The following is a 22,383-nucleotide window of genomic DNA, read 5'->3' on the forward strand; positions in this document are numbered from 1 at the left end:
CAACTTGTCACGACCCAAAATTTAACTAGTCGTGATGGCACCTAACCTCACCCGCTAGGTAAGCCAAATAACAATAATCAAATTCAATTAATATTTAACTGACTCTAATATACTCCCCAAGAACTGGTAGTACAAATCATGAGCTTCTAAGATTAAAATTTACAAAATTGGTGTGAAATAAAACTACATTATCCGTTTGAAATATACATGAACAGATTTAAAAATTGTAAAACTACCTAGAACAAGAAGCAGATGTGACTGGATCACAGGTACATATTCAATGCTAGCTCCCACCATGTACAACAACATCAACATCCAAAATCTGCACGCAAGGTGCAAAAGTGTAGTAAGAGTACAACCGACCCTATGTACTTAATAAGTAACAAACCTAACCTTAGGTTGAAAGTAGTGACGAGCTAGGACAAGGGTCAGAGTCCAACTCCAATAACTAATAACATCACATAACAGTACAATTTAAAGCAGCACAAGTAATAACTCAATAATAAAATGCTCAGCTCGTATAAAATTCCAAAAAAATAAACATTTTCTTTTCAATATAACAGTAAAACTCAAATCTTTTGCCGAAAATCACCGAAAATATGAGTAAGTCTGAAATCAATGATTTTTCTCAAAATAACTTTACCGATAGATAAGAAGTCTCATGATCAGATTGCATGAGGAAAAATGCTTCTCTATGCCTACATATCAAGTATACATGTCTAATGCAATGCACCACAGAGATAAACTCATGTACTCACACTCTCAGAGTACTCAATTACTCAGTACTGTGCGGGGCGGATCCAACACGGGGAAGATCCATCCCTCAATATAAAATGCAACTGATAGTCAGTCACTCAGCAACTGACAGTCAATCACTCAGCAACTGACAATCAGTCACTCAAAAATTTCTTGAAGATTGATCACGCCCAACTATGCCTTATAAAAAGGACTAAGCGGTCATTGCAAATATAATCCGGTTTACAAGTCCGAAGTCGAATCCCATAGAGAACTAAGGCTTAGCTACAACTATTCAATATTGTTAAGAAACACAAGTCCAAACAATTTCCTAATTATAGAAATTATAATATTTATTTCTAACTAATTAACTAACAACTATTATAAAGCAGTAAAATTATCAACTAACAAGGATAAAATTTGAAACAAGACTAAGGAGGTCGAGAGTTATGATTTCCCCAATTATCGGAATCCTTCTCGCTATGCCTTTTATAATTTTGCCTAAGTATTCTCTACCGATCGTGAGTACTTCGGGTGTCATAATTCTCTTTCGAGCAACTACCACAATTTACTAGATATATTCTTCCAAACTACGCTAGCTGGCACTAGTTTACTGCTCACTAAGATCGCACCAAGGTTTCGTTATTCCTAATCCCACCTTTAAACCCTTCGTATTGATTCCTCACATACGTTAGGAGTGATATTGTTCAACAACTACCTAAATATGTACCATTTTCCAAGCAATACATACTAAATAGGCACAGTCAATTGATGGACATTCAATCAACAACAATAAACACGTAGTTGAACAAGTAGAGAAATCCAATGACTCAATTATATAAAAACATAACAAGAATTTATCCTACAAAGGGTTCTATCAAAACTCTAGAATGAAGAGTTTAGCTACTCATAATTGTTTTAACAATCACAACATAAGAATTCATCATCAATGATAAAAAAGGGAGAAAGAAAGACAAAAACTCGTTCTGAATCTTCCGTCTTGCTCCTTGCCTGTTCTTGCCTTCAAAATTCTTCTAAAAACCAAGATACCCTCTTTTTGGGCGAGCTGGGCTTCATATAGGTCAAGGACAATCGCCTCTAAAATTATAATTTTAGCCATGGAATAATTTTTCTCGGAAGGACGTGCGCGGCCGCGCACCTGGGCAGGTGACCGCGCATCTAGCCGCGCACTTTGGCCAGTTTTTGCCTGACTTGCGCGGCCGCGCACCTAGGCAATTTTTTGTACTCTTATTTGTTCTTTTTTTTAAATGCGCTAACCTCCTTCGATCCTCGAACAAACTCCCAATTTACTCCATAAGCCTTTACTTGTCCTTCAACGCTCCATATTATCTCAAAACGCTCCTTAACCTCATTGTATCCCGGAATTGCTCCTGCAAAGCATAAAATACTCAATCAGAGCAATTTACTATTATTTAATGCTCAAACATCAGTGAAGTGCAGCCAATTTAGAGTGCAAATAGTGGCCAAACTACATAGTTATAGCCTACTATCAATACGCCACACTTAAACCATTGCTCGTCCCCGAGCAAACAAACCACACTTTACATAGGCACAACCTCACTAAGCGACTTTCCTAACTCATGATACCAAGAATATTTCAAATAGACCCAGCACAGTAGTGTAATATCTTCACCTCAAGAATTGACTCACAAGCATCACGCATTATTCACAACTTACTCACTTACTCTAACACAGAGGTTAAGAATTACCTTTCCTTCATGAATCAAGTGCCCTCCTACAACAAAAGAGAATCGTTCCACAATTAATAAAATTCACGAACAATTAGGAACTTTAAGATAGACAGAATTCACTCACTCTCATAAACGACATTCATGCGCCACAAAAAAATGCACCATAGGCTTGCCCGTAGTGTACTACTCTACTAATTGAGTTCATTCAGTCAAGGATCAAGTAGGACTTTTAACTAGTTGTAATGTAGGCTGCGGGACGGGTATGATACATTTAGATATAAGAGTGACGACACCTCCTTAAGTACTTTAATACATACACTTTAGCAGTCGGAACCCCATACTTATGTCAAACCATACTCCGCCTTCAAATCAATATACATTAACTCCCAATTATTTAAGCACACTTACATCAAGCTTCACCACTTATCAAGGAATATTTTTTTTTTCACAGCAATACAGCTATTTTGTTTTCTTTTCTTTCTTTTTCAATTCAAGTGGCTCTTACTTTTTCAAAACAGTGCACCTTTCTCCTTATTTTATTAGTTCCACTCAAAATCCAAACCAACCACCCCACACTTTAACTTTTACAAAGTTCATAATAATTCAAGTGCTCATGAGAGGTTAAAAGATTCAAATAGATGGTTAACTCAAACAAAGGGGTAAGGCTTGTAATGTGGTTGTCAAAGAAACAAGATTACAGGCTCAAAGGGTTTAACTACGATACATAACAATTAGGCGGGTAAAATATACATATCTGGCTCAACAAAGAAACGCCTATATAACTTCCAAGACTGAACAAAACTACTATTTCGCTTTGCAAACACACGGGGCAAGTTCTAGACATCAAATGCAATGCACATAATACAACAAACCTCACACACACATGGCACATGACTCATCAAGATTGGATCATCAAAACACTCTAGTCAAAGCACTTAAGCCAAGTTAAGAACATATAATTTAAGGCATATATACAAGAGTCAACAACTGAGTCTAAGCGTCACACTACATCACTCGCTATTCCCAAGGCATAACGAAGTTGAGAGACCCTGTTTTCATTTTAGCCCATAGCCCACGGGTTCCTACTTCTAAAAAACAAAAAACTAACTACACCTGGTTCAAACGAAACCCTTGTAAAAGAACCACGACACAAAGAAAAACCAAGGGGAAATTACTACACAACCTACAAAGAAAATCTTTTTGTCCTTTTCTTTAGACTTAAATCCCTCAAGAAAACTGTCTAGGAGATCCATCGTCGGGAAAGGTCCAATTTTTTTCTACTTTTTTTTCAATTTTTCATAGCTACTAAAATACTACACAACTACAAAAATAAAAATAAGAAGTTAACATCTTTCTATATCCTACTACTAATTATCTAGAGAATTCTCCCACCCTACACTTAAAAGAGTGCAGTATCTCCAATGCACAAATAAAGCAAAACAATAATGAGGGTGGATAAGAAACTCCCTGAAAGGCCAAAGGCCGATGCAATAATGGCTCACGGGTACTCAGACTTCCCCCAAGCATGATCATTTGTGTGGGCACCCCACACTTAGTTCTCACCATCTAACTCGCTTTTGTACTCTTCCAATGGATTTGCCTCCTATGCTTACAATCCTACAAAACAAAAATAAACACTACAACAATAATAAGATAAAAAATAAAAATAAGAGAAAGCAGTAAAGATGGGTTGCCTCCCAACAAGCTCCCGATTTAACGTCGCGGCACGACTTGAACTACTTTTTGCCTCCACCTTGAACTTATGAATTGGACCCCAAGTTTTGATTCTTCTCTATGATCATGCTCTTGGGGCGATACAAATTGTTGCGATCCAAAAATCAAATGATTCTTTATGAACTTTTTGGCTTTCAACTGAGGGGTGTCACTTTGCCTAGACAGCCTTGAAAATTTCAGAATATAGAGCTCATCTACCTCTTCCTTTGACTCTTGCATTGGCTCATACAGATCAATTTCCATTTCACCATCCGAACATAATGTAGAGAAGTGTTTGGAATGAGGTCCAACGTGCTCAAATACATGAACTTCAAGATTTGTAACCTCCTCATCACCAATCACACTAGAGTCAACTAAATTTGTATCTTCAATGTCCCTGGTTGACTTTAGTAATACTTCTTCAACATCGACATCTTCAAATTCTAGTTGGTTAGATTGTTGGTTTTCTACTCTAACCTCCTCCATTTGCACCTCAATTTCAGCATCTAATTCATGCTCTTCTTGGCTACTATCCACAATATTGTCTTGTTGAGTATTAAATGCTTCAACTAGTTGACTCGCTTGTGCCTCCAAGTTGCGAATAGCAGCATCTTGCCTTTGTATGTGCAGTTGTTTCTCATTATCTTGTTCCACAAGGCACCTTAGTATATCCTTGATCTCTTTCAGATCATCATCCCTGGGTTCTTTGTTCCTATTAACTTTACAAGAAAAGAAGAACTTGCAAAGTAAGGGGTTGGGGGAAGATAAGAAATATAAGCACAACCATGAAACTGACCATCTTGACCACCACACATATCACACACATTCCACACATAAGATTGAGTGGGTGCACATTACTCGCTCTCGAAAATATTTTGATAATTTTGCAATGGGTGGTTTCCTCCACAATATGCATAAGGATTAATAGTAGAATTACCAACACCTAAACTCCCATAATTCCAAGATGTCATGTTTCTCAAATCAACAAGTAGAATAAAATAAAAAAATAAAAAAATAAAATAAAAAAAAATAAAACAAAATAAAGTTCAAACTTGAAACCTAGCAATATGTACACCTACAGCCATACCGTTAGCTCCCCGGCAACGGCGATAAAATTTGATCACGCCCAACTATGCCTTATAAAAAGGACTAAGTGGTTGTTGCAAATATAATCCAGTTTACAAGTCCGGAGTCGAATCCCACAGATAACTAAGGCTTAGCTACAGCTCTTCAATATTGCTAAGAAATACAAGTCCAAACAATTTTCTAATTATAGAGATTATAATATTTATTTCTAACTAATTAACTAACAACTATTATAAAGCAGTAAAATTATCAACTAACAAGGATGAAATTTGAGACAAGACTAAGGAGGTCAAGAGTTATGATTTCTCCAATTGTCGAAATCCTTCCCGCTATGTCTTCTATAATTTCACCTAAGTATTCTCTACGGATCGTGAGTACTTCGGGTGTCATAATTCTCTTCCGAGCAACTACCACAATTTACTAGATATATTCTTCAAACTACATTAGTTGGCACTAGTTTACTGGTCACTAAGATCGCACCAAGGTTTAGTCATTCCTATTCCTACCTTTAAACCCTTCGTATTGATTCCTCACATACGTTAGGAGTGATATTGTTCAACAACTACCTAAATATGTACCATTTTCCAAGCAATACATACTAAATAGGCACAGTCAATTGATGGACATTCAATCAACAACAATAAACACGTAGTTGAACAAGTAGAGAAATCCAATGACTCAATTATATAAAAACATAACAAGAATTTATCCTACAAAAGGTTCTATCAAAACTCTAGAATGAAGAGTTTAGCTACTCATAATTGTTTTAACAATCACAATATAAGAATTTATCATCAATGATAAAAAAGGGAGAAAGAAAGATAAAAACTCGTTTCCGAATCTTCCGTCTTGATCCTTGCCTGTTCTTGCCTTCAAAATTCTTCTAAAAACCAAGATACCCTCTTTTTGGGCGAGCTGGGCTTCATATAGATCAAGGACAGTCGCCTCTAAAATTATAATTTTAGCCCTGGAATAAATTTTCTCGGAAGGACGTGCGCGGCTGCGCACCTGGGCAGGTGACCGCGCATCTAGCCGCGCACTTTGTCCAGTTTCTGCCTGACTTGCGCGGCCTAGTGTGCGGCCGCGTACCTGGGCGATTTTCTGCACTCTTCTTTGTTCTTCTTTTTAAATGCGCTAACCTCCTTCGATCCTCGAACAAACTCCCAATTTACTCCATAAGCCTTTATTTGGCCTTTAACGCTCCATATTATCTCAAAACGCTCCTTAACCTTATTGTAGCCCAGAATTGCTCTTGCAAAGCATAAAAAATACTCAATCAGAGCAATTTACTATCATTTAACGCTCAAACATCAGTGAAGTGCAGCCAATTTAGAGTGCAAATAGTGGCCAAACTACATAGTTATAGCCTACTATCAAAGATCTAAGGATTTCATGGTGGATTGTGTTAGTTCTTGAGTAGAAATGATAGAATGAAACACAAAATTAGTAGGGATTACTCACCTTGGAGATGTGAGGAGTTGGAGCATGGAGGTCTTAAGAGAGTGGAGGAAACTCCCAAAATTCGGCCAAGAGGAATGAGAAAAAATGAACCCCGAAGTGAGTATTTAATATTTCGAGCACCACAGATGGCGTAGGGCGCTACATGTGCCCCTGTTTCCAGAACCTCAAAAATCCCAGCGTTGGGGCTAGCGCCCCACGCTACCCTGGGCGCTGGTAACGGGAAATCTTTTCTATTTCACCTTGGTCAAGGTTATTTCGGCAACCACCACTTTCACACAAGATTTATTCAAGAATTACCCCAAGGTACCAAATCTCAAAATCACAAATCACGCATTTATTCAAGCCTAAGAAACTTATGAACTTCCGAATTTCAAATTCTACATTTGATGCCGAAACCTATCAAATCAAGTTCGATTGACCTCAAATTTTGTACACAAGTCATAAATAACATAACAGACTTATCAGAATTTTCAGAACTGTATTCCGACCCCGATATCAATAAAGTCAATTCCCGGTCAAACTTTCAAACCTTATATTTCCAACTTTCGCCATTTCAAGCCAAAATTAACTACTGACTTTCAAATAAATATCCGGACACACTCCTAAGTCCAAAATCACTATACAGAGTAATTGGAACCATCAAAACTCCATTACGGAGTCGTTTGTATAAAAGTCAAACTTCGGTCAACCCTTTTCATTTAAGCTTCCAACATGAAATTTGTTCTTCCGAACTAATTCTGAAACACCTAAAACATCAAAACCGACGATTCACACACGTCATAATATATCATATGAAGCTATTCAAGACTTCAAATAGGTGAAAGGAGGGTAAATGTTCAAAACGACAAGTCGGGTCGTTACAAAATAGATGATGTATAATCTAAAATATATATTTAAATTTTAATAGGATAAATATATATTTTTCCAATAATACTTGTGATCGATACTAAAAGTTTATCCAGTCCAAGATTGATTTTGTTATTTCATGTGGTAAAAAATAATTAATGTAAGAAATAAATAAATTTTATAATCTTCTAGTTATAAGTATCAAGTAAGGAAATATTGTAGAGGAAAAAAATCAAAGCGAGAAAACTTAAATATGAGATGTACAAATGAAAATCTCAAAATTCATATTTTAAAAATCAAATATATAAAAACTCATCTTTTACCTAAATAAGTTTAAAGGATCATGTTATTCATTTAAATTAGTAGTCGTACCCGCGCGATGCACGAATAATATTAATTTAATTAAATTATGATCGGGCTTGTTTTAACATATTAAATGGTATTGCTTTAATAAATTTGAATTGTCATTTTATTTGTCAATATAATATACCCAATAATAAAATTTCTATTAAATTAAAGGGACTTATATAGTCATTGAATAACTTTTTTGTTCTATATTTTTCTTTATTCTATTATCCAATGTTTAGTATTTTTACATTGTTAATAGAAATTTTTATTAGCAAATTACTTTGTTTAATATTTTTGTCTGCTCGCTTTCTTTTTGTAATATAAGAGAAGATATATATTTTATTAACCTTGAAATATTTTTTATTTTAAATTTTTTTATTTTAAATTTTATTATGTTGTTGTCAGTAATATTATCTGAATTTTAATGAATAAAATCTCTATTAAATTAAAGAGACTTATATAGTCATTGAATAACCTTTTTGTTCTATATTTTTCTTTATTATACTTATCCAATATTTAGTATTTTTACATTGTTAATAGAAATTTTTATTAGCATATTACTTTGTTTAATGTTTTTGTCTACGACTTTCTTTTTGTAATATAATAGAAGATATATATTTTATTACTCTTGAAATATTTTTTATTTTAAATTTCATCCTATTGTTCTCAATAATATTATTTGAATTTTAATGAATAAAATCTCTATTAAATTAAAAAGAGTTGTATAGTCATTGAATAGCTACTTTGTTCTGTATTTTTCTTTATTATATTATCCAATATTTAGTATTATTGTATTGTAAATAGAATATTATCATATTACTTAGTTTAATATTTTTGTCTACTACTTTCTTTTTATAATAAAATAGAAGATATATATTTTATTACTCTTGAAATATTTTTTTATTTTAAATTTTATCCTATTGTTCTCGATAAAATTATTTGAATTTTAATGAATAAATTTTCTATTAAATTAAAGAGACTTATATAGGCATCAAATAACTTTTTTGTTTTGTATTTTTTTTATTATATTATCCAATATTTAGTATTATTGCATTGTTAATAGAAACTTTTATTAGCATATTACTTTATTTAAATTTTTGTATGCTATTTTCTTTTTATAATATAATAGAAGATATATGTTTTTATATTTTATATTTTATTCTGTTATTCTCAATAATAGATTTTAAATAAATAAACTTTATACATTTGAAAATAAAAACAAAAATTAATAAAAAACAAATAGATTTTGAATTGGCAATTTTTTATTTTTTGTAATTTTAGTTTTTTATTTTAAAATAATCTAAAAACTCCAACTTGAAACTACTCTCTAATTTGAATGGACACTTTTTTTTAACTTTTGTTTTTTTATTATAAAATATTTTATTTTATTATTTTATAGATATTTAAATTCAAAAATAATAACCAATAACTAATTATTAACTACTTATGCCATGTGACTTTTTTTTAGGCTGCCACTTGGCTTAAGGAGATGACTTTTTCCTCTCCTTTTAATAATATATAGATATATATATTTTTATTATTCTCAATAATATTTTCCGAATAAATAAACTTTTTATTTTAAAAAAGAAAAAAAATTATTTAAAAAAAAAACAAAGAAATTTTGAATTGGCAGTTTTTTATTTTTTGTAATTTTAGTTTTTTATTTAAATTAATTTAAAAACTTCAAGTTGAAACTACTCTCCAATTTTATAAAATATTTTATTTTATTATTTTATAGATATTTAAATTCAAAAATAATAATTAATAAATAATTATTAATTAAACAACTAATTATTAACTATTTATGCCATGTGGCTTTTTTCTAGGATGCCACTTGGCTTAAGGAGAGGACTTTTCCCTCTCCTTTTAATAATATATAGATATTCACTTTAAGTTATGTATTATTTTATTTGGGATAATATAAAATAAGTATATTTATTAGTAGTACGAAGATTAAATTATAGTTAGACCTATCTATAATGTCATTACAACAAAATTCATACATAGTTATGGAGAAAACATTTGTATGGTGATTGTCTTTTAATTTTTAATTATAAACTTCCTTATATAAAAGTATTTAAATTAATTAAGTTCTCTACACTGAGGATACATAAAATTTTCACATCAGTTGAATCATAACAACTCTTTATAGCAAATATCATATAGTAACTTGAAAACTTGAGTAATAATTTATTATAATTAATTAAACTGAATTACATAATATGTGTATAATCTAACACTTTGTTTGGATGGTTGTTACCTGTCGTATTGTATCGTATTGTTATTTTAAATATAATGTTTGTTTTGATTGTTACTTTAATTCTATTATATCGTATCGTTAAATCCATAATTATGTAACAACGAAAAATGTCACTTTATGAAACGACGGATTTGATATGGTGGCGTCGTTTCTTTACTTTTTTCCTCTCATCTTGCTCTTCTTTATTGTTAAATAATTATATTTTATTCCTTATCCTACTTTTTATATAATAATTTTGCTCTGTATCCTATTTTTTCTTAGTAATGTTGCAAGTTTATTATTCATATTATTAGTGCATGCCATCATGAAACGACGGCAAACGATACAATCTATCCAAATATTTTATTAATCAAACAATACAATATAATGCAATACAATACAATACTATATATATTATAAAACGAAATATAAGTACCATACAAACAAGCTGTAAATTCATATTATAAACCCTTTTTATGAAAGCCACACGAAGTCCAGGCGTAGTGCGTATGGATAAACTGAGTCGTGGGCTGCTTATGCAATGAAATCTGGACATGGCCACTGCAACTCTTGCCTCTCACCACCTCCATTTCTGCTTTTCTTCATCTACCAAATTCTCAATTACTAACAGAAGAAGACAAGTATGGCTAAATTATCCTAACAGAAATAGTTTCTCACTAGTTTTTTGTTCTTCTCCTACTTCGCCCCCTCCGCCACCATCGTCGGCCCAAGTCAGCGAACCCAGTACTCCCACTGCTGAGTCTTGCGTCAACGTGGGCCTTGACCTGTTTTCGAGAGGACGGGTATTTTTCTACTTCTCTCTCATTTTCATGGCTGTAATTCGTCTAATTGTTTCATGGTTGCAGACATCAAATAACAGTTTCCTAACTGTTTTAAGTCTTATGATGCAATTCAATTTGATAGTAAATGTTTCAATTTCCAGTCATACTCTCCTCATTACTTGGTATGTGGAAAAGAAGAAGTACCGGCTTGTTGTAGACATAAAATAAATCGATATATCTAACAGCTTAAATTTTTAGAGTGGCGGTTCGCACCGTTCCGTACTCGTTACTTGTTGTATTTGTCTATCAATGTGTGACTCTTTTTGAGAGCCTCCTGAATTGGTTGGTCAAATTATTTTTGCTAACTCTACCCTATTTTAGCCAATTTTCATTGGTGGTATCTTTGTTTACCCGAAAAATCGGATAACGTTGAATTTGTATATGGTTCTAAGGGTACGTAAAATCTTTTGATACAAAGACAACAATACAAGAATTTTGGCTATGAGAGCAGAAAAGATGAACAGGAAAATTTTTGGTAGGATGCCGTGAACACAGGCTTAAGTATATCTCTTTTTTGTATGAGTCCCCAGTTGCTTTTTTGTCTACAAGGATGCCCTTTTTATAAGAGAGGGTCATTGCTCTATCTACAACAAAATATAAAATAATACATATAGTGGAGGACCCATGATGATTTGTCTCCTCCTTGATTCCCGTTAAGATTCTCTACCTTGGTGCGGTTGCAATGACTTTTGTCCGCGAGCTCGATACTGGTTCGAGCTCGATACTGGACCGAGCCATCGACCTTGGTCGAGGCTCGATTCTGACTTGGGGATCTCGGTGTTTGGCGTGCAAGTTGGTCGGTCTCTGTATCCTCGATGATCTCTACCTTGCTTCGTAGTCTGATTTGGGTATGAGTTCGATAATGATATCGAGCTACCATAGGTCGTTCTCGATGCTCAATAAAGATATCGAACAGGTCATTGACCGGTCTTGAAGTTCGGAGCTCGACGTCCCTATTTCGTACTTTGACCGGGCATGTTATGCAGATGTCCTTTGATCGATACACCATTATCTTCGACCAGCCCGTATGAATGACTAAAATCGGTTTTAACCGTATACAGATAGTCTCCTTGTTTCTCGGAGAAGAATTTAATGAGAAACTATATGATTTCCCAACATCTCGATTAAATATATACTGACGTTTTCATCGATATCGACCATGATGTAAATGATAGCTATCCCGTCGGTTTGGTTTTACCGAGGCATTTAATGTGTCAGGCGGCGGTCGGCCACATCTGATACTGAACCGTTATTGCTTCAATATATAAATGGCCTTTTCTTCCACCATTCGTCATTTTCATGTCTTCAAACTTCCCAATTTTTCAAGTTCCCCAGAATTCTTCCTTAGAGCACCAAAATACCCTCATTCTTTGTCTACGACATTTTCAAATGGCAAAAATGTCTAAGTTTGTTCCGCAAAAAGAGACCGCTTGTTCTTCTCGACCTTCTGGTGGTGAGGATGTGGGAGAGCCCCGCCTTGAGGAATTCGTTCCGATTGGGTGTTTGACTGTAGGTGATTTTAAGATTGAAAAACCTTCTCCGATACCGGGTCGGTGTGAGCCGATGTCGAGGTACCAATGTTTGATTACCGAAAAAGTTCTTGATAAAGTTATACATGAATGTAATTGGGATAATAAACTCGTGGTAATCCCATCGCCCGATGAATCAATTATTACCCACGTCGAAGGTTTCTTAAGTGTTTATACTTATCCTTTCACGTTGGGACCCCTGGACCCTGTCGTCGTTGCCTTTTGTAAGAGGTACGACGTGACACTCGGCCAAATTCACCCTTCCTTTTGGAGGATAGTGATTCTTCTTCGATTTTTTTCGAGCAAGATCGAGGGGCGTATCTTCACCCTCGACCATCTTATGCGCCTTTACAGTCCCCGACTTTATCGAGGAGGGTTGATCAAGCTTGCTCGCCGAGCAACCAAAGCACCATTCTCGAGTATTGATGAGACTCGGGATCGGGGTTGGATGGGCCGCTTTGTTCAGGTCAGAACCTCGGACCTGATACCAGCCGATGACTTGCCGTTTCCTGAGAAATGGAATATGAGCCGTGAGCAAAAGTTTTCCTTTGCCTGTTTTGATTTCGCTGATTGCCTTCTATTTTGTTGATCCATTTTTCGTTCCTAATCGCAGCCATAGCTCGAGTGCCGGAACCGATCCCGGACCTTAGGCAATGGGTTGAAAGCCTGGTGTTGCAGAGACCATACTCCGAGCGTGCTTGGGTAGAATTATCAAAGGGTCGATGGGAGGGCCGTAGTCATGGTAAATCCTTTTTAGACTTGCTTTTCCATCGATTCGTATGGTAAATCCCCATTTTCCTTTTTGTAGGACTTGGGAAAGATGTAGTCATGAGACCCCCATCTGGTGACGAAAACGTTCCTGTCTTGAAGCAGGTAAAGGAAAAGAAGAGAAAAGACGTACCTAGTCCCCCGATCTCGGAGAAGAGGAAACCGGCTAAAAGATCTCGAAATCCGAAGGGGGGCTCTGGTGTTGTGCTTCCGGAAGCGGTCCGCCATTCAAGGGGCGAACCCGAAAAAGGAGAGGAGAATTTAGCCTGCGTAAAGGCTAGTGTTGTGATTCAACAGTTTTCCGATTCGGTGGAAGCAAATCAGGGAAACTTGGCCATAATCCTCGAACAAAATGAAGCCGAGATTATTCCATCTCGAACCAAGCTGATAGAGAGGAAAGCCGAGGGTGGATCTTCTCGGGCAGCAGAGGATATTTTAAGAGAGGAATTCAGGACAGTTGACATTGGCGGATCCCCTCAGATTTCGGATGCCATGATTCGAGACGCCGTCTTGTTGGAGGATCGGTCCTATGAGGGTATTCATGAGTCGACCTATATTCATGGTTTTCTGGAGGGGCTCGAGTCAGGTGCCTCGGAGGAGGTTACTGGTATTGGTGGAATGGCGGTTCCCAAAAAAGCATCGTGGTCGGGTTCTACCGAGCCTCCGTTGGTTTATAAACTGGTGGACCGATTTCCAGCCCCAAGTATTGATCCTGACCGGAGGCGGAAGATAGAGTTTTCCGTACCTGCGGATACCCGAATTTTTTCTTCCCCCGTGGGGGTCGCCAGTTACCTTCGGCCCATAATGACCGAAGAGGATCAATCAGTGATGAATGCGGTGGGGCCTGCTTGTCTCTTCAACGAGGCCCAACATGCTTTGAATCGGGTAAATCTAATGGTAATTAGGTTTACATTAGAGTTTGTTGGTAATTTTAATGCTTCTTCTTTTGTTCGCAGGCTTCAGTGTTGCATCACGAAGCCTTTCTTCGCATCCGGGAGGAGCATAATGCCGAGTTTCGGAGCCTTACTGAGAAAAGTGACTCGTACAGACACCTTAGTGAAAATCTTCGAGTGGACTTGTCAGCGGCTCGGGAAGGACATGAGGAAATGGCCGAGCAGGTATTCCGAATGTTCCATGATAGTGAAGATGAAGAAGAGATAACTACTAATGATCCGGTTCTGCAGGTTCGGCAGCGGATCGAGCAGGTTGGACAGCTTAACTCGCAGGTAGAAGCGCTACTGGCCGAGGCAGCTGAATTCAAAAAGTGTATGGATATACTTGCCTCGAAAAAGGAAGCCGTTGAAGCTCAGTTGGAGCTGTCCGATGCCCAACTTCGATCGGCGAAAGATAACGCCTCGGGGCTGATCGAAAAGATGAAAGATCTTCAGCACCGATTGGATTTGGCCACTTCCGACAAGGCAAATTCGGCCAAAGAACTTGAGGTGGCTAGATCTGAGGCGATCGAGGCCAATAAAAGAGCTGATGCCAAAGTGGCTCAGTTCCGGATTGATGTCGAGGTTAACCAAACCAAAGCTGAGAGCATGGTCGAACATGCAAGATGGCAAGCTCGAAGAGAGGCTCTCGAGGAGGTAAGAGTTCAGGGCTTCGATGTTGGGATCGAGATTGAAGTTGCCAGGGCGAAAGAGAACAAAGCTCGGAGGTTGGCCTTTCCCGAAGAGGACTCCGATGATTCGGGGGAGTCTGAAGATGAGGACGGTGCTGCAAATACAACCTCCGGTGAAATTGAGTCACTTAAGTGCTTAGGTCGTCTGCGTTCTTTTGGTATCGTTTTTTGGTTTTCGCATAAAGAACCTTTTGGCAGAGTAGATGTCTCTGTAAATATAAATTTCTCTTCTTTTGAAGCAAAATAGCCTCACGGGCTAAGTAGATAGCTTGAATTTTAATCTCTGTTGCCTTGTGGGTAGTCCCCTTTGTTTTGAAAGGCTCGAACATCCTTCAGTTTTAAATAGTCAGCTGTTCATTTGAATTCGGAGATATGAGTATCTTCTCTTTGAAATAATATGGCCCGTAGGTGGAATGGTCGAGTGAGTGCTGATCTTGAGGTAAAAGCAGCCCGTAGGCTTTGCAGTCGAGTGAAGGATTCGAACTTGATGCAATGTAGCCCATAGGCATAATAGTCGAGTGAGCACTTTGCTTGAACTCGAAATAGAAAGAGCCCGTAGGCTCGGTGGTCGAGTGAATGCTTGTTCGAACTCGATACAAAATAGCCCGTAGGCATAATAGTCGAGTGAGCGCTTTGCTCGAACTCGAAATAGAAAGAGCCCGTAGGCTTGGTGGTCGAGTGAATGCTTGTTCGAACTCGATACAAAATAGCCCGTAGGCATAATAGTCGAGTGAGCGCTTTGCTCGAACTCGAAATAGAAAGAGTCCGTAGGCTCGGTGGTCGAGTGAATGCTTGTTCAAACTCGATACAAAATAGCCCGTAGGCGTAATAGTCGAGTGAGCGCTTTGCTCGAACTCGAAATAAAAAGAGCCCGTAGGCTTGGTGGTCGAGTGAATGCTTGATCGAACTCGATACAAAATAGCCCGTAGGCGTAATAGTCGAGTGAGCGCTTTGCTCGAACTCGAAATAAAAAGAGCCCGTAGGCTTGGTGGTCGAGTGAATGCTTGTTCGAACTCGATGCTGTTTGCATAATTAATCGTAAAATATCGATAAAGAAGATTGAATCACTCAAGTCATTATACATGTGTTCATGTTTTGCATCAGGCTCGGGCCAACTACATAAGCATTGTTTGTTTTGTTGAGACACTGTTTGTCGTGAAATAACGAAGTAACATCCTTTGCTCTGAACTTTGATAATCATCACAGATGTGTTCAGTGGTAAAGCCCCCCATGCGAGGTTGATTTTAAAGAGGCCTCGGATACTTAGCAATAGCATTGTTTCCGCTATATGGCTGGTATCGATCTCCGGCCGATTTTTGTTCGGTAGTTCTTTTTGTAGCTGACCTGGACATCGACTAGTCATCTTCGACTCTTATTTTGGCTTGATATCGATTGTGCACATCGGTCCAAGTAATAGCTGGGTACTCGATCAGACTTTGTTTCAGCCGTCGTGACGCCATCAAGCCCCGCTCGTTTAGACCTTGAGTGAAAGCTTGAACAGCCCAATCGTCTGTGACCGGTGGCAGATCCATTCGTTCCCTTTGAAAACGAGATACGAACTCCCTTAGCAACTCGTTATCCTTTTGGGTTACCTTGAACAGGTCCGACTTTCTGGTTTCGACTTTAATGGCTCCGGCGTGCGCTTTTACGAAGCAATCCGCAAGCATAGCAAAAGAGTCAATAGAGTTAGATGGTAAATTATGATACCATACCATAGCCCCTTTTGACAGGGTTTCACCGAATTTTTTCAATAACACTGATTCAATCTCATCATCTTCCAAATCATTGCCCTTGACGGCAAACATGTAAGAAGTGACGTGCTCGTTGGGGTCAGTCGTTCCGTTATATTTGGGTATTTCGGGCATACGAAATCTCTTGGGGATTGGCTTTGGGGCCGCACTCGAAGGGAAAGGCTTTTAAATGAATTTTTTCGAATCTAGCCCTTTTATCATTGGTGGAGCTCCCGGGATTTGATCGATCCTGGAATTGTACGTTTCTACGATTTTTTCGTTGGCCTCGACTCGTTTAGTGAGTTCCTCGAACATCTTGGTAATTTCGGGAGTAGTCCCCGATTCCTGTTCATTCGACTTCTCTACGGCTGGTTCCGTTCTCGGGGTGATTTCTCGAAGTGGGTTGGATTCCGGTGTGCTACGTATGTGATTTTGGCTCTGTAGCTGGGTTATCGCTGCTTGTTGGGCTTGTAACATCTCGAAGATCATCCGTAAGCTGACTCCGATCTCCTCCCCGTTATGGGTGTCTCGAGCTATAGATCGAGTGTCGCCCTGAGCGCTTTTTTCCGGTTCGGAATGTTTGTTTGCCTCAAGAGCCACTTGTGAATTGACATCTAACGGTACTTCGACTTGAGCTTTGGTGACATCGTTAATTTGCCTTCCGGCCCTGGGTGTCAAGTTATTGATTTCATCTTGAAGGCTGGCGTCGAGGTTGATAGGCATAGCCATTGTTGACTTTCAAGTTGCAAGCTGGAGTGTACTGTAGATTTATATCAAACAATTACTATTATCCTTAGCCCCACGGGGGGCGCCAAACTGTTTACCTGAAAAATCGGATAACGTTGAATTTGTATATGGTTCTAAGGGTACGTAAAATCTTTTGATACAAAGACAACAATACAAGAATTTTGGCTATGAGAGCAGAAAAGATGAACAGGAAAATTTTTGGTAGGATGCCGTGAACACAGGCTTAAGTATATCTCTTTTTTGTATGAGTCCCCAGTTGCTTTTTTGTCTACAAGGATGCCCTTTTTATAAGAGAGGGTCATTGCTCTATCTACAACAAAATATAAAATAATACATATAGTGGAGGACCCATGATGATTTGTCTCCTCCTTGATTCCCGTTAAGATTCTCTACCTTGGTGCGGTTGCAATGACTTTTGTCCGCGAGCTCGATACTGGTTCGAGCTCGATACTGGACCGAGCCATCGGCCTTGGTCGAGGCTCGATTCTGACCTGGGGATCTCGGTGTTTGGTGTGCAAGTTGGTCGGTCTCCGAATCCTCGATGATCTCTACCTTGCTTCGTAGTCTGATTTGGGTATGAGCTCGATAATGATATCGAGCTACCATAGGTCGTTCTCGATGCTCGATAAAGATATCGAACAGGTCATTGACCGGTCTTGAAGCTCGGAGCTCGACGTCCCTATTTCGTACTTTGACCGGGCATGTTATGCAGATGTTCTTTGATCGATACACCATTATCTTCGACCAGCCCGTATGAATGACTAAAATCGGTTTTAACCTTATACAATCTTAGAGTCCTATAATCAGTGCAAAATTAGTTTTACTCGTGCAAGTTAATTAGTACTATTTTGTCTTGTATTCCGAAATATGTTCAAAATTTTCCCATTCCGAGTAAATCTAATGGTAATAGTTGCACTTATGCTGAGCTGAATTAACACTAAACACTCACCCTCACATTCATTGTGTCACAAATGTATGTCTATTCTTGGGCATAGCTAAAGAATGATGCTCAAAAGATTAGCCTACTCAATGAGTTTTTCTATTTATAATCTTGTACTCATTGTATGTCTGAGTTGTAGTTTCTTGCATATCTCTATTTGATCCTGCATCCCAAGCTTAAGGATAACAGCTGGTAGGTTGATTCCTAGTAGGTTGATTCACCGTTATTACTGTAAAAACAATTTGCTAATGTCTTGTCAATTATTTGATTGAATTTTCTTTTTTCCTTTTAATCAACAGTTTTTCTTTTGCCAATTCCCTAATTTTAAACCTGTTCATTTTGCCTTTCTTTTTATTTCCCGCTTAATTGTGTCCTCAATGTTCTGTGTTTTGGTTCGTGTAACAAACTTTCCTGCAAGTTGGTTACAGACCCTTTTAGGTTGGATTTCAGTCTGCAATATGGGCAACACATACCATCTTGATTCATTAATTTTGAACTTTCCAGGTTAAAGATGCTCTTGTGCAGTTTGACACGGCGCTTACTTTAGATCCCACCCCTATCGAGGCTCAAGCTGCTCTTTATAATAAAGCATGCTGCCATGCCTACAGGTAGATTTCTCCTTTGCCTCTTTCGTGGTTGATCTGGATAAACATTAATTTGTTTGAAGCCATGTTGAGGAAAAACATACTCCTGAGTTTCTTCTCTTGTAAACTGCAAGTAAAGGAACCTAAAATTTCTTAATCACAGTTATTAGCTTAATTGTTTCATTGGAAGGATCACAAAGAACAATGTTGAAACTTCAAAGAGCATCTCAAAGGAGCTTACTTTTTTAATTCTTCTTTGTCACTCTTTTATTATTTGTTTATATGTTTATTTATTTTCTTTATTTACTAAGAGGGGAAGGAAAGAAAGCTGCTGACTGTTTACGCACGGCTTTGAAAGAGTATAACCTAAAGTTTGGCACAATCCTTAATGATCCGGATTTGGCTTCCTTCAGATCATTGCCTGAATTTAAGGAACTACAGGAAGAGGTTTGTTTCCCGCTGATGAATATAGTTCTTTAGTTATCATCATGCTTGGATGTATGAATTCGTTTCAGTTCTTTATCAAATTGATTATGTGATTATGTTATCGGTATCTTAACTTAGCAAGGCTCTAGCTTTACTTCATTATTTCTGAATCTCATAGTCTTTTATTACCTCACAGGCTAGGTTAGGAGGGGAAGACGTAGGGTACAGTTTCCGTAGAGACCTTAAGCTCATCAGCGAGGTACAAGCACCATTTAGAGGGGTCAGAAGATTCTTCTATGTGGCATTCACCGCTGCTGCTGGAATTTCTACATTTTTCACTATACCCAGGTTAATCCGTGCAATTCAAGGTGGAGAGGGTGCTCCTGATGTTGGGGAGACTGCAGGAAATGTTGCTATAAATGTCGTTGGTAAATAATGACTGCATTTGCTATGGATTGTATAGTTCACTTCTGAAGTTCTGTAAAATGATGTTTACTTGGTATATTAATTAACGCTTCTTAATGGAAACGAACTGTTTCTTAAAAATGATTAAGCTCTTGAACCAGCACTCTGCAGGTATTATTGTTTTTGTGGCTTTGTTTCTTTGGGAGAACAAAAAAGAGGAGGAACAGCTTGCACAAATATCACGTGATGAAACACTATCAAGGTTGCCTTTGCGCCTTTCAACTAATAGGATTGTTGAACTGGTCCAGCTAAGAGACACCGTGAGGCCTGTTAGTGAGACCACTTCCCCTTTACTCTTCTTGTTTTCAATTTCCAGAAGTAAGCAGAAGTTGAGTAGAAAACATCAGTAGGAGTCCTTCAATTTGTCACTTAAAGAATGACAAGTCCTGTACAACTCTTACTAGGGTCACATGTCTAGTTCTTGTTGCCACATATTCTGCTTAATAGATCAAAAGATATGGTTTGCCTCTCCTCTTAAACAAAGAAGAAAGCTTTTCCATCACATTTATATTGCCGGAAGGATGATGACAGAAAAGTTAGTTCCACATTTTGCTAAGTTTGCAACAAATGCCTTTTTTTAATGAGCAAAAAGATATCCCATTACGTATTTGTTCTATCTTTTTTTGAAATTCCTGACTTGGAACATACTTTCTCCTCTTATATGGAGTTTGACCAGTTGCTTGTTAGGTTATTTTGGCTGGGAAGAAGGAGACAGTCTCTCTGGCTATGAGAAATGCTGAGAGATTCCGCTCTGAGCTTCTTAAACGCGGAGTCCTTCTAGTTCCTGTTATTTGGGGTGAAGGTAGGGAAACAAAAATAGAGAAGAAAGGTTTTGGTCTTCCTCAAAAGGCAGCCGCTTCTCTCCCATCAATAGGGGTAAGATTGAAGATTTTTAATAGCACTTAATGATCATTATAAACAACATGATGCTATAGCATGCACGTCAAGTTCATGATTCTTGCTTACTTTTTGCTCAAAGTCCAGAAGAATCTTTTTACCCGCTACCAGTGGCAGAGGCAGGATTTCCACTAAGGGGTTCAAAAAAGAAAAAAAGTTCAAAAATTAAAAGAGATTGTGGCCAATAGGAATTGAACTAGTGACTTCACAAAGATTTTGAACCCCCTTGACCATTAAGCTATACTTTTGAGCTATGTCAAGGGGCTTCAAAACATAATATATAGAGGTAAAAAAACAGATTTCGGCGAAGGGCGTTCGGGTGAACCCCCTTCCACCGCCCTAAATCCGCCCCTGCCCGCTACTGATTATTGAAAGTCGTTTCATGTTGCTCAAAAAAGCATGATACAATAATAATCTTAATGTTGCATGTATCTGTTTATGTTTTCTTATTTTTCTCCCATTGCTACTGTAGGAAGATTTTGACCAAAGAACTCAGTCAGTAATTGCAAAATCAAAATTGAAGTCAGAGATCCGGTTCAAGGCGGAGACCGTTTCACCTGTAGAGTGGGAAAGGTATCAACCTTTTCTTAATACACTTGAAACTACTTATCATCTTCTTGGACATTTATGTTTGTGGCATTTTTATCTTAAGGACATCCTGGCGCGCTCAGTTTGATCGACTGAAATTTTTCTTTGTGCCCATACGGGAAAGACCTATTTCTTATTGATTAATTATGTTTAACCTCACTCTGTTTCAGGTGGATAAGGGATCAACAGAAGTCTGAAGGTGTTACTCCTGGTGAAGATGTCTACATTATACTTCGTCTAGATGGTCGTGTTCGACGATCAGGAAAGGTCAGTCAGTGCGTGTAAAATTCTTTGTGCTGCAATTCTTTTCTCTGCTCCGTTGATTATGAACCAATTATGTGCTTATTCGCATATGTAATTAGCAAAAAAAAAGTCATTGATGACTCTAAAATCCACCAGTCAAGTAAGATGCCTTTGCAGTGGCGTACAAATATTCGTGTCTGTGTTGTTTATAATTTACTTTTTCCTTTCTGGTTTAATTCTTTGTGAGATTTTAATATTGACCAACTCTGCAGGGGATACCTGACTGGTCTCAAATTGTGAAGGAACTACCTCCAATGGAAGCAATATTAAGCAAGCTAGAAAGATAATACAAGTTTCTCCGGTTGTGTGCTAAAAGCTTTTCACTACCTGTTGTATTTTGTGTCAGTTTCCTTTCTTGAAATATACAAGGCGCTGATTGATGCTTGTCGAGCTCTAACTTACTTACTCTTGTTTGATCTATACATATTGATATAGTTATTTAATTTTGAAGTCAGAGGTGGAGGTGGATTCATGATTTTAAATCAATGGACACGAAATACCAGTGTAGTCATCAATTTTTATGACAATAAATAAATGTGGACTTAGTACTTATGTATATATTTGAAAAAATTAAAATCTGATACTATATAGTTTCAATAGCACTTTTGGTCGTAAAAGGTGCATCTGCCTATGCTTGAAGTCTTTGTTTTCCCGTTTCCTTAATGAATGTTGGCACAATCAACTGGACAAAGAAGAGAAACAAGAGAAGCATTTCTAAGGAGTTGGCTGGGGGAGTAATCTCTGCTTTGGTAGTTGACTTCTTTTGGAAATAATAATATGGTTTCTTGCATACGTTTAAA

At 37.4% G+C, this 22,383-nt stretch overlaps 1 protein-coding gene across 1 annotated transcript; it reads left to right on the forward strand.

The window, feature by feature from the left end:
- Positions 1–10,576: 10,576 nt before the first annotated feature.
- Positions 10,577–22,139, forward strand: LOC107815203 (protein LOW PSII ACCUMULATION 1, chloroplastic). Its single transcript, XM_075237860.1, has 9 exons — positions 10,577–10,943; positions 18,825–18,928; positions 19,216–19,351; positions 19,527–19,758; positions 19,907–20,064; positions 20,483–20,671; positions 21,165–21,265; positions 21,451–21,547; positions 21,796–22,139. The coding sequence occupies exons 1-9, from the start codon at positions 10,695–10,697 to the stop codon at positions 21,868–21,870; spliced, it is 1,341 nt and encodes a 446-aa protein (XP_075093961.1). The 5' UTR covers positions 10,577–10,694; the 3' UTR covers positions 21,871–22,139.
- Positions 22,140–22,383: the final 244 nt, after the last annotated feature.

This window comes from Nicotiana tabacum, chromosome 19 (genome assembly GCF_000715075.1).
Source record: "Nicotiana tabacum cultivar K326 chromosome 19, ASM71507v2, whole genome shotgun sequence".
In the NCBI taxonomy this organism is placed as follows: Eukaryota; Viridiplantae; Streptophyta; class Magnoliopsida; order Solanales; family Solanaceae; genus Nicotiana; species Nicotiana tabacum.